The sequence below is a fragment of the Centroberyx gerrardi genome, chromosome 10 (assembly GCF_048128805.1).
Source record: "Centroberyx gerrardi isolate f3 chromosome 10, fCenGer3.hap1.cur.20231027, whole genome shotgun sequence".
Taxonomy (NCBI): domain Eukaryota; kingdom Metazoa; phylum Chordata; class Actinopteri; order Beryciformes; family Berycidae; genus Centroberyx; species Centroberyx gerrardi.
Window position 1 is genome coordinate 21828120 of NC_136006.1, and position 12807 is coordinate 21840926.

The window sequence follows — 12807 nt, forward strand, 5'->3', positions numbered from 1 at the left end:
GCTTTCTTCACATCGTAACTGAGCTGGGAGTTTATCAAAATCATCAATGAGAAGACAGTTCACCATTGCGGTTGACAGACATCCTGCTATGCGGACCGGTGTGGCGGCTTTTTATTAGGCCACAGTGTAAACGCAGCATTCGTCTCTGGGGATCAAAATGTCACTGCCCAGCTGTTAATATAATGAATACCCACAGGACCAGGACTGGTGGCTAATGAGAATAGCCACCGTCTTTTATCTCTCCTCCTCCACCTCCTCTTTCATTCAGAGAGAGAGAGAGAGAGAGAGAGAGAGAGAGAGAGAGAGAGAGAGAGAAGAAGAATCAGGCCAGCGTTAAAACCTTCAGCTAAATCCCCCAGACAACTGGCCTGTATATAGCTGTTTTTATATGACTCGGGGTACATTCTCTTTTTATTTCTGTTTGTGTGTGTGTGTGTGTGTTAGAGAGAGAGAGCAAGAGAGAAAACCAGAGAAAGACTAATCGTTAAACTCATTTAGTGATTAGTGACTCACCCTGCCATCTCAGAGAGCTCTCTCTCTCTCTCTCTCTCTCTCTTTTCTCCATTTCTATCTCAAATCTTATTCAATAATAAGAATGACATTTATTTATATAGGACTAATCTACAAGCAGAGTTTACAAAGGAAGCAATACAAAAACAAAATAATAAAATATATGATGAGAGATATAATTAGGAAACTACTCATCATCTTCCACCTCTCACAGAAGTTTAATTAGGGTATTAACCAGGGAGAACTATCCTGTAAAAGTTACTTCAATGGAGGTGTAAGTGCATGCATGTGTGTGTGTGTGTGTGTGTGTGTGTGTGTGTGTGTGTGTGTGCGCGTGTGTTGCTGACTGACCAGTGGTGAGTCCTCGTACACGATGATGCCATCTCGGACCGAGGGCTGCAGGGTCAGAGTCTGGACTGTTGTATCCCTGGGAGAGAGAACACAGGGTTACACACACACACACACACACACACACACACACACACACAGGAGCTGGATGATGAAAAACGTCAAAATCATTGATTTGCTCGGGTTGAATATGATAAAAAGATTTTCTCTGACATGTAGCTTGGCTTAAGGGATTTTGCACACCACCAGAAAACCTTGTTAACGAGGCCTTCAGGAACACCAAGTCGGATTTCTCTCCCCCTCACAAGATTGCAGTGTACACCACTTCCTCTCATAACATTTACATCCTTTGAAATTGACAGTTAGCACCTCGTCTTGCTTGTTTCTCCATTCGCAAGTAACCTGACAATCCATTTTTTGAGGTCAGGCTGTTTGAGTATGCTTCCTGGATTGGAGCTGCACACAAAAGTTTACTTCAGTATTACATAGTGGCTACATGTGGACTGGATACACATTGCATTTACACTTTGTTGTTAATGTGGCCAAATGGGTCTCTGACCATCTCCAGAGGCGGTTTGGGTGATCGGATCTTCAATCTGTCTTCGGTGCGTTTACATTTGGATTTTTGAACACAATCCGATCACACAGGATGCATGTTCATGCCAGGTGAAAAAGGGGGTTGGGTCGGCCAACAAATGAAATGTAGAATTGAAGGATTCTCCCCAATAATGTCAATCCCCCGTGGCTTTCCAAAATTATCTCCCCCTCTTTCTCTGACCGTCGCTCTCACCAGCCACCCCGCCCCCCTCTCTCCAGCACCCCACAGCGTGACCCAGGGGCTGTCCTAGTTTCCTTCCTGGCTGGCTGCATCTCTCTCCTCTTTCTGAGCCACATCTCTGTAGGCCTTCAGTTAGAGGCTCCCTGAAGCCACATGCACAGATCTGCCTGCCTCTGCCCTGCTCTAATATTAGCTGCTGTTACAGTAGCTAACCAGGCCACATCCATGCTCAGCTCCACTTCGACTTTCACAAGACTTTGAGAAACTATGCACACACACGCACACACACACACACATATAGACACATACACACACGTGCACACAGTCAGAATCAGTAGGCCTACATGTGAGTGCAGATGTTTGACCAAGAGTGCTAGCTACGGTATACCGCAGAATGCCACTGAAATAAAACCACTGGCCCGTATAGTCACCTCTGCTCCTCCTCGGACAATGAGTGCCAGATTGAATCTGAGATTGATGTATGACCTCATCTTCTCTGTGCTGTGTTTACAAGCGATGGTTTTTTATTGGCATTCTGTCTGTTTGTCGCCCGTCTCCCTCCATACAGCCCTAATCAGAGACACCTAACGCATGGTTGCACATTGCCTCCTTATTACTGCCAGGGTCAATACAAGGCCTATCACTGCTGTTGATTGATCCCAGCTATGTTAAACAGCATGGCCATGGTCAGGCAAGCCACCCTGACCTAATTTTCCTAAGGTGTGATCATGTGTGTGTATTTATAGAAGTCCTTGTTAGCACATGTTTTTTTTAACACATGCATTTTTCCTTTCATATCTGTAAAGTCCTTGTCCTGGTGAAGGATGACCTGGTTTATTGGGGACCGAAATAGTTTTTGACAGCCTTGGATAGAAAGGCTAAGCCTGGTGGGGTGGTGAGAGAAAATGCTGCTCAAACCTCCTTCAAATAGAGTCGCTTTGTTCCTCATGTTGGATGAGGTCTCATTTGGGGTTTTTTTAACCCCCCCCACAAACAAAAAACTGCTACACCTCAATAGCATGCACATCTACAACACAAGATGAGTCCTTTTCATTCTGCAAGAAAATGGCATCTCGCTATTATAGAGAGTGGGTCACAGTCTCTTCTTTTCAGGAGGATGAAAAAGAAAATTATATGTGACTCTATCAGCCTCCAAGGCACACAATCCACCAACGACAGCAGATACAGGTCACTGTTTTGGAAACCTATCTGCTATTAAGAACCCTATCAAGTATCTGACAGGAAAAAAAGACGCAGTATGAAAAGAGAAGACTGAGTCTGAGACTGTCATTTGTTGATGCACAGAACGGAGAAAGGGTTCTTCATAGATAATTAAGCTGTTAGCCACAAGAGGCTGTGCACTGATTTAAGAACAGGTAAAAGGCATCATTTGGCTGTTCTAAAATCACTGTAAAGTGCAGCGCTGGGTTACTGTTTTTATAAAATGGTAACACACAATTGTAATGACAAATGTTCATTAAATCTTTTATTTTTAATCAATAATAATTAATGTTATTCTTCCACCAAGCAATATAGCTCTAGTACTGGCATGAGTGCTGATTTTCAATTAGCACATAAATATTGAAAATAAATGTTATCACAGGTGTGTGCTTGTTGGGTATTGGCAATGAATGGTCTCCCTGGGCCCTATCCCTATCATATTAGGTCTGTTTCCAATTGCCATGTATATTCTGACACTGCACACTACGCTGTGTAACAACTGCCACTGTAGCAGCAGCTACAGTGGCAGTTTCATGGCTACAGTTTCATTTGTATTGGTTTCAATGTTTTAATCTCACATGGTCTAAAGGGCATTTTTACACTGCTGTGAAACATTTTTGGGTCAAACTGTGTGCAGGTTGAAATTGTATCAGAGTGGACAGTTCTATGGTAACAAAACACCTTGATTCCCCTCACCTGTGGAGTTGTAGGTATTCCCTGGGCCGGTTCAGAAGGTGCAGGAACCGGTCCACTATCTTATTCTTACCCACACCCTATGGGAGGATACAGATACAAAACAATTAACAATCGGCACATTTCAAGGAAATGAATCTCAATGCATCGACTGTATTTCAGTGACAAAGGCTGGAAAGACGAGGGCGAGAGATGTGTCCGTTCCATCTGCAGAGCGGCGGCGCTGACAGGGAGAGTTGAGTGTGCCCCATGGTTTTGACGGTGCTGTGTTCTGACAGGGGCTGTTCTCTGGGACTCCCACTGGCTTCCTGCAGAGCCGGCCTGTCTTAGATGGCTGCTGAGTCTCTCGGCCTGTCTGTCAGCCGTCTGGTAAGCTGCTCTGACAGCTCCTAATGTCCAAGCTTCACCCACGCACGGCCACGCACTCAGATGAGCACACACACACACACACACATTTCCACCTCTGGACTGCAAGGGTACACCATGTCCGCGCTTTCTCCCTCCTCCCCGTCTCTCCTCCCTTAAACCCTACCCATTAAGGCCAGACAGGGGGCGCAGAATGTCCCCTAGGATGAGCTCCATGCTTCCTTATGCCCACATTGAGCTGCGTGGAGGAGGTGGGGGTGGAGGGTGATATGAGGGCACAGGGAGCTTGTTTCATAACGCTCCCCTCCACGCTCATCAAGCAGGGCTGTCAACTGTGACCTACTTCACTGAGATCCATTGCTGCATAAAGGAGATAGGCCTATCTCTGCAAGCATCAGCCTAAGGTCCGTTTCCCTCACATGACATCAAAGTGAGCCCGTGAGATCAAAATGGAAATCACCTTCATTGGTCTTGTATGGTAATTACAGATCTCAAGACCCACTGACTGGTCACAATAAGATGTTTTTTTTGGAGACAGAAGGAGATTTTTAAGTAAATCTGGAAGTTGACTCACCTGGTTGCCCACCAATAGGAGGTGCTCTCCTAACAGGAAGTCTTTCAGCATGTCCTCCATCACCATCATATGCTGCAGAGACATTTAAACACAAACAGACTTCATTCATCTGACAAACGAATGATGAATTAGTTAGTTTGGACATTCAGACGGACATTGAATATTCCTACTGTAGCCTATTGCTTTTGACATATATTATGAAAAAAAATAATCTTGTCCCCTCTGTGAAGACACAATTCAGCAGTTTTGTTTTGTGTGAAGATTTTGGGGTTTTGCCTCCTCCTCTCCTCCCCTCCCCGTGTTCTTTTCTGCCCTCCCTCTCTGAAGACGGGACAGAAAACAGGTCATTCAGAAGTGGGGCAGGCAAAAAGTCTCTCCTCCTCCTTGTTCTCATCTCTCTCTCATTTTATTCTCAAATAGAAGCAGGCAAATGAAAAAAGGGCTGAACGAAGACAGAGAGAAAGAGAGAAAGAATGAGAGGCAGATGGATAGATCTGGGTCACATAGCTTCATCAGTATTGCCAGAGGATGTCAGAGTGTAATTTCTGAGGCTGGTTCCTCTCTGGGGACGCCAGCCCACAGGTTAGGGGTCAGACACGCGAGTGTATTATGGACTACAAAGTCAAAGAAAATAAAACAGCAGCATACAAACTAGTATGTTTCATTTAAACTGACCTGATCAAAATACTAATCAGACAGTGGCATGAAGACTGGTAGGGACTCTGAAAGAATTCAGTATGTTCCATTCACCCTGCAACTGATTGGCTGGTAAAAACAACTAACCCTAACCCTAACCCAAGGAATGGCAAAGTCCCTGCATCTAAAATCATTTGCCACGAAAACTTCCAAACCTGCTAATATCAACTAAATTTACGTGGACAAGGAGAGCAATGACTGTTGACTGAAAATACATGATTATTTGGTCAATGTGAAGTATAGTAGCTCAAACTACGTTGCTCAGACACACACAGCATAGAGGGAATATTAGTGGTATAATATAATATAGGCCTTGAATGCACCACTGATGTGATTTTAGATATTGCTTCCAAATAGAATTTTTTGCAATTCTGCTTGATCATTGCTCTCATTAAAATGATAAAAAACACAAGAGCATATTTGGACTTCGGCTAAGGTACGACAAGTGCCATTCCTCGCCATACTCAGTTGATGCCCATCTACCTGTGCGGTAGCGGACTTTGTGTTTTCAAAGATAGTGCAACTCCTGTGGATCAATTAAATCAAATCAAGGAATCAAGGAGTTTATCGCCCACTGCACACAGAAACCTGGAACAGAATTACAGTCGGATTAGCTTCTTATCCAATGAAGTCCATCAATAAGAGCAATCAGAGGTGAATTACACTCCACTAGGGAAGATTACAGGGCCAGGCCAAGACTGAGATTAGCATCTCTGAGACTCCTGTGTGTCTGAGCGGGGCCTAGCAGGAACAACAAAGGGCTTAGCCTGAGGAAATGTCAGCCAGCACCAGAACTAAAAGTCAAATCCTTCATAATGAAATAATATCACACACTACAACTGGGAGAAAGAGTAATATTAATAATAACAACAAAGAGGGAGGAGGAGTGAGAGTGAAGGAGAGGAGAGAGGATCTAAGGAGCTCAAAGTTGTTCCTTCACCAGTGTGTGACCTCATTTGAACTTAAATAAATGAATTACGCTGTGTGTTAGGCAGAGCAATATGTGTGGAGGAATACAGCGTGGTCTATCTCATTGTTTATACACATGTGGTAAGGTAAACTGATGTTGTACACTGGAATGGCATTGAGTAAGCTCAGGGTGTTTCTTAAAAAAAATCTATTTAAATTCAATTTGATCATATTCTAATCTGTCTTTTTGATCCAATGTGGGTCTTGTATAATCACACGAAGCTTCGTGAGACATTTTCATGCAATTATTAATTTGGTTTAGACTGAAATGCTGTTTGGCCTAAGAGTCTCACTGTGCCTCAGCACGAAAAAGCCTGAGTACTGGCCGGGCTTTTCACTCGGTATGTTTGGCTGTGAGTCAGCGTGTGTTTACCTGTGGGTTATCATAGAAGAGCACATCTGGAATCTTCATTTTCTCATCGGCGCTGTAGATGGGAGCAGACACACTGCCGATAGTCAACATACCATCCTTTACTGTACCTGGGGAAATACAGGAGGGGGTGTCATTGGTGTGTGTGTTTACACTAGCCTTGAATCAAGAAAATTTGTGACACCCAGGGGTCGTGAACTTTGATTAAGGTGGCCTTGCTCAAGGCCAACTTGAGGGTAGTTACTGAGGGAGGGAAGTGTGTTCCTCATTCACTTTTTCCACCCACATTTTCCCAGCCAGACTGGGGATTTGAACTGGTTACCTACCAGTCATTAGCCTGCTTCTCTAGCCTCTAGGCTTGTCAGCCTCCTGTGAACCACATTTTACTTTTTCTTGGAAATGTATTTGTTACTGCCACAGTAATTTCAATGACGTAACTCTTATCTAAATAGATGGCTAGAACTCACAGCTGTGGTCACGAGTGTGTTCAGCAGGGTCTGCTGTGTCCTGTATGGAGCAGTTGGCCAGGTTCTTCTGGAGAGAGGCACGGGCCAGGCTGGGCAGGAACCTGACACACACACACACACACACACACAATAATATGACATTAAAAATAATCACTTTTTTGTATAGCTCTTTTGTAAAACAAAGTTTACCAAGTGCTTCACAATCAAGACAAACATAAGACACTGAAATAGTGCATCTGAGTATGTATTAGTGTGTGTGTGTGTGTGTGTGTGTGTGTACCTGGAGAGACAGGCCTTGTTGACAGCATGAGCGATGCTCTCCTCGGGGTACTGAGAGAGACGGCGACAGATCCTCAACAGCTGTCTGGTGGAGAGAGATGAGGCCAAAGACTGTGCCTGGGGACACACACACACACACATAAACTAGTTAGATCTCTCCCTCTCTCTCACACACATACACACACACACACATACACGCAAACTGGTTAGAACACACACACACACACACACACTTACCGTGGGGTCGTTTGTCTTGCGGAGGCTGTGTGTGAGGTGCAGTAGCTGCTCCACTGCTTCTTTAGGAACGTTAGGAGTCTAGAAAGAGAAAGAAAGGGAGTGAGAAAGAAGATGGAGATAGAGAGGGATGGTCGGTCAGATAAAGAAAGAAGTGGTAAAGCGATGTATTTCTATTTGAAACAGAATGTTGGGGTGGGATCAGTAAACATGGAAAGTGACTGGATGCTGGCCTATATTCTATTTTAGAGAAGCACTGGCCTCCTCCAACACCTCCATCACCCCGTTACTGCAGCAGCAGCGGAGGAAACCCTCGGAGTGCAGGAAGCGGAGGAGGACAGGGAGAGGAGAAATATTTTGTCCTCCGTGTTGCCACTCTTGTCACTTTGATGACAGGGGAGGAGGAGGGGATTGTTCAAAAATGTATGATATTATTGGGTGGATTTCTTGTGTATGCCTACTGGAATACCCACTAAAATATACCGTTTGCCAGGAAGGAAAAGTAATGAGATTTTGATATAAGAATACAAGAAAATAAAGGTTTTGGCATGTATTGTTAAATAGATGCACATTAGGATTTTTCACTTCACTTTGTCTTTAGGTGTGTGTGACTCACCAGTCCCTGTATGAGGCTGATCTCCTCTGCTCTGGCTAGTGGTGCGACACTGTGATAAAGGAACATGGTGAGCAGCTCCGGGCCCAACCACTGCTGCCCTCCACTGCTGCTGGTGCTGGTGCTGGTGCTGGTGCTGGCCCCCACCACGGGGGGCTCGGCCAGGGCCAGCACCCTGAACGACGGGTGGATGGGGAAGATAGACCTGGAACACACACACACGCACACACACACACCGGATGACGGATGCACAGACACACACATGTCAGCGGAGGAAGACATGTACAGACCCAGACACACACAGTTGAGAAGATCTGTCTATTCATGTTCAAGTAGATGTTCAATGTGTGTGTGTGTGCGTGTGTGTGTGTGTGTGTCTGTGCGTGTGCGTGTGTGTACATGTCCCACCCAATCTGCGTCAGAGAAGAGAGCACCACTTTTGACAGCTGGCTGTGTCATCCTTTGATTCAAGAGGACAGCTAAGTCCATTTCTACCACCGCACCCAGACACCCACACCCATACACACACACACACACACACACACACACTGAGAGGACAAATCAGTACATGTGCACCCACACACACCCATGTGCACACACACATATGGTCACACACACACACGGTCACACACACAATCACTCTTTCACACATACTTACAGTCACATGTGCTCATGCACACACACACACACACACACACACACACACACACACACACACACACACACACACACACACACACACACTCCCCTCCCATTCTGTTACCTAGCAACTTGGTGAGTCTCTCCCATCCATCTCTGGCTAAGTCATGTCTATGTTTGCTATATTAGGAACCTTAAATGTTGGACTGAATATGGAGATAAAAATGGGAGCAGTATGGCTGAGAACTGTACTGTAATGCGCAATAAAATTCTACTGGATACACACACGCACACACACACACATACACAAACAAACACACACATTTTGTCTGAGCCACAGGAGCGGAGGAAGAGGAAGTGGGTTTATTTCAGCCCAGACGCCCCGCCACAAACATCCTTCCTGCCAGCCTAGGTGGGGTTTCAAGACGTACGCACACAAACGCGTGTGCGCGCCTACACACACACACACACACACACTATTTAAGTTCATGCGTTGTCATATATAAGTTCATGTATTGGCAAAAAATACAGGGGTAATTTCAGGTCAAGAACAACAAGGGTCACTGATATATATCCATGTCACTGGCTATAGTTGCTGAGGAACTATGTGAAGCCAAACAGGGTATCAAATTTAGGACATTTTAAGACTTTTTTAATGCTGCCTACCTGTAATTGAACTTAAGACAAATAAAAAAAAAAAAAGAGAAATGAAGAGAAAAAGAGAAAAATCAGCCTATGAAAGTTCTGAAACTATCAATGGACAATATAAGAAAAATGACACCAGGAAATAAATTGTGCAGAAACATAAAGTCCAACTGTGTTTAGATACAATAAAAAAAAAACATGTTTTGCATATTGTGTTATATATTATGTTTTTTCAGACCCGCAGACACCCTGAGTGGTGCCAACTGTAAATTACATCTACAAAGAGGAAGGCCAACAGCGCTGGTAGGGCTTTTCTGTCCTGTGTAAGGGTGGGACACAGTACCTTGAAAAGATTTTAGTATCACGGACTGGAATGTCATTTTCTAGCCATCTTTTGGTTTACCTGGAATAGCCTTTCCCCTGTATGCTATTTCTCTCCCTCCCTCCCTCTCTCTGTCTCTTTCTTCCTGTTATGGTGCTAATGCTGAATGTAGTCATTGTTGTCTTTAAAAGCCAGGGATCACATCTGCGTTGTTTCCACATTTGACGCAAATACAGATTTAGAAATGCTCCTGACCTCTCCCACACATACTCCACAATCCCCTGTCTGCTGGCCTGTGTGTGTGTGTGTGTGTGTGTGTGTGTGTGTGTTGTGTGTGCGCGTGCGTGTGTTTGCGTTATCTGTCCTTGGCTAATATTCTTGACTAATATTAATTAGACTGTGGGAGTCGTTCTTTGTCGCCAGGTATGATGAAGTCATGACTTCATTAGCAGCTAAGAAATTACACCTCATCACTTCACAGATCTGTCTCACACTCCCAACGGGGGTGTGTGTGTGTGTGTGTGTGTGTGTTTGTTTGTACCTCTCCTGCAGTTGCTGGTCAGTGAGCTGCAATTGTTCTTTCAGGATCTGGTATCTGTCCCACCTCATCAGCCTGGTCCCATCGTACAGTGCCAACTCCCTGTCATGTAGCAACCTGGGATGCAATGCACAGTGGAATGAGCTGGTGTGTGTCTGTGTGTGTGTGTGTGTGTGTGTGTGTGTGTGTGTGTGTGTGTGTGTGTGTGTGTGTGTACCTGGAGAGCACGGCCAGGGTTCCCAGGTTGACCCTGTGTATGCCGTCCAGCAGCAGCAGCTTGCCCTCCTGGGCAGCGGTGACCAGCGGAGACGGCCTCCATGCCGTGTCTCCGTTAGGGAGCGTGTACCTCTGCTGGAGAAGGTCCCTGGCTGTCATGTCCTGGAAGAAAGAGAGAGAGAGAGAGAGAGAGAGGGAGAGAGAGAGGAGGGAGAGAAGGGTGGGATAGGAGAAAGGAGGAAAGAGAAAGAGATAGGAGGTATGGGAGTGAGCAACGGAGCGAAGAAGAGGCAGAGATAGAAGGGGGAGGGAAAGAGATAGAGATCAAGGGATGAAGAGGGGGGAGGTAAAGGGATTGAGAGCATTAGAAAAAGGAAAAGAGAAAGAGAAGATGGGGTAGGTTCAATTTGCCAGCATGTTTTCCATCACACAGTGAAATTGGATGAAGTGAGTAATATGAACTATTACACCATAATAGAGACTTCCTTGAAATCATAAACAAATTTCCAGTGTTTCCACACTTCCTGTAAAGATGCCCCCGCATGATCTGGCCCTGCTGCTGTGTTTTGCAGATAACAGTTAATGGCACACTTCCATACGGAGGAATCGTCTGCAGACCAAGACTGTCAGATTCACTATCACGCTACCTTGCCATGGCAGAGATGGAGGGAAGAGGAGGGACAGACAAGCAGAGTCACACACAATTTGTTCCAGGTGCCGATTACTGAACTGCTAACTGTTCCTCAGCGAGAAAGCATTTTGCATTAAGTCAAAAACAGGCCCCCTATTTTCCACTTTGTTCTATCGTGACGCGGAGTGAATGAAGTGGAAAATGAAGTGCAGTTGTTTAAACAGCAGAAACGATCCATAAAACGCGGGAGACAAACGGACAGCCTTCTATAGTCACAGCAGCGAGGCCAGACAGACAAAGACTAGGAGGAAGCCATGGGACGCTCATTTGTCTGGGCTCCTCTGACACACATAATTCCTGAGAGCCATTAATGAGGTGACTGCTGACAGACTGTCTGGTCAGCCACAGGGTCCCATCTCTCTCTCTGTTTTGGTCCGTCTGCTAACCTGCAGCTGCCTGACTGACTACCTGCCTGCCTGTCTGCCTCTCTGTCTCAGATGACAAGCAGAACTGAACAGAATAACTGGAGTCAATTTTGGGCATCAATAAACAAGATGTCTGTCTATTTTGTCAGACTGTCTTTCAGTCACTGTGTTTTGGTTTCTGAACTGCTGTGTGGGCTGTTTCAACTCAGCAGAGTCAGCCATCACTTATGACTATAGTTGCTGAGACCAATAGCGAGGTTAAAAAATATTGGGTGCATATCTGTTAGCTAGGTGTAAGCCTAGGAGTAGACACAGGGTAGCGTAGGTGAGTCTAGTTCTGATCAGTGTTAAGCGGTGTGGTTATGGGTTATGGGCTTCCTGTTGAACCTTCTGGAGGCGTCTTCAATCAAACATCTGTGATGGGAATGGGAGGAGCATCTTGATAACTCCAGTGACATACATGCTCTCACCCACCTTTTTCCATCCAAGGTAGGTTTCTACATAGGTGCTCTCCCACACTGCATAAGGCATAGTTACATCAGGCCCTGTGGATTGGTAAATATCAGTGGCTCTGCCTGTACTGTATGTCTATGGGACCGCCTGTTTGTGGAGGTAAATGTGTGTATGTCTCCCTATCTGTCTTCCTGTCCATTCCTTGATAAAAAAAAAAATCTGGCAGAGTTACCAGTGTAATATGGTGAAGTAACTCAATCAAAATGTTATTCCTGACCCTCTAGCCCCATGTCGAGGGAAGGATTAGCAAGGGAAACCCTACTCTGAAATAACACCACTTCTTTTTCCATCACATAAAGACAATCATTTCATTTCTCATTACTGCTGGGGAAAGAGGTGAAGAAAAATGCGATGAGGCTTTTAGGCTTTTGGTGTTATGGAAAGGAATTTGTTTTTTATGGAATTGTTTTTTTTTTGCTGTTTTCCACCAAAGGTCAGGTGCCAGTAGACACACACACACACACACACACAAATAACAAAAAAAAAAAAATATATATATATATATTTTAGATTCCTCTCCAGCCTTATATGTCACGCGGTTTTCCCAAAATGGGATTTTCAGAGTTGACAAGATGAATTGCCGGCACAGGATTCCGCAATTCCCGAAGCACAAGTAACCCCTGACCTCAGCCAGCTAAAAATAGCTACAGCATGATGCATTAATACATAAGCCTACAGCACACATACACACACAGGGAACCCATTTCCTGCACAATCCTCACCCGGCCGACTGCATTCCACAGATTCACACGCGCACACA

General features: G+C 45.0%; 1 protein-coding gene across 1 annotated transcript in view; it reads right to left on the bottom strand.

Annotated features, from left to right (window-relative positions):
• Window positions 1-12807, bottom strand: part of vwa8 (von Willebrand factor A domain containing 8) — a 66492-nt gene that overhangs the window by 40248 nt on the left and 13437 nt on the right. The window contains exons 13-22 of the mRNA XM_071926345.2: window positions 10480-10640; window positions 10266-10379; window positions 8122-8323; window positions 7509-7586; window positions 7273-7388; window positions 6993-7093; window positions 6529-6635; window positions 4491-4562; window positions 3554-3630; window positions 862-937 (exon numbers count right to left, since the gene is read on the bottom strand). Of these exons, the coding sequence (XP_071782446.1) occupies window positions 862-937; window positions 3554-3630; window positions 4491-4562; window positions 6529-6635; window positions 6993-7093; window positions 7273-7388; window positions 7509-7586; window positions 8122-8323; window positions 10266-10379; window positions 10480-10640 (1104 nt within the window). The remainder of the gene's footprint in view (window positions 1-861; window positions 938-3553; window positions 3631-4490; window positions 4563-6528; window positions 6636-6992; window positions 7094-7272; window positions 7389-7508; window positions 7587-8121; window positions 8324-10265; window positions 10380-10479; window positions 10641-12807) is intronic.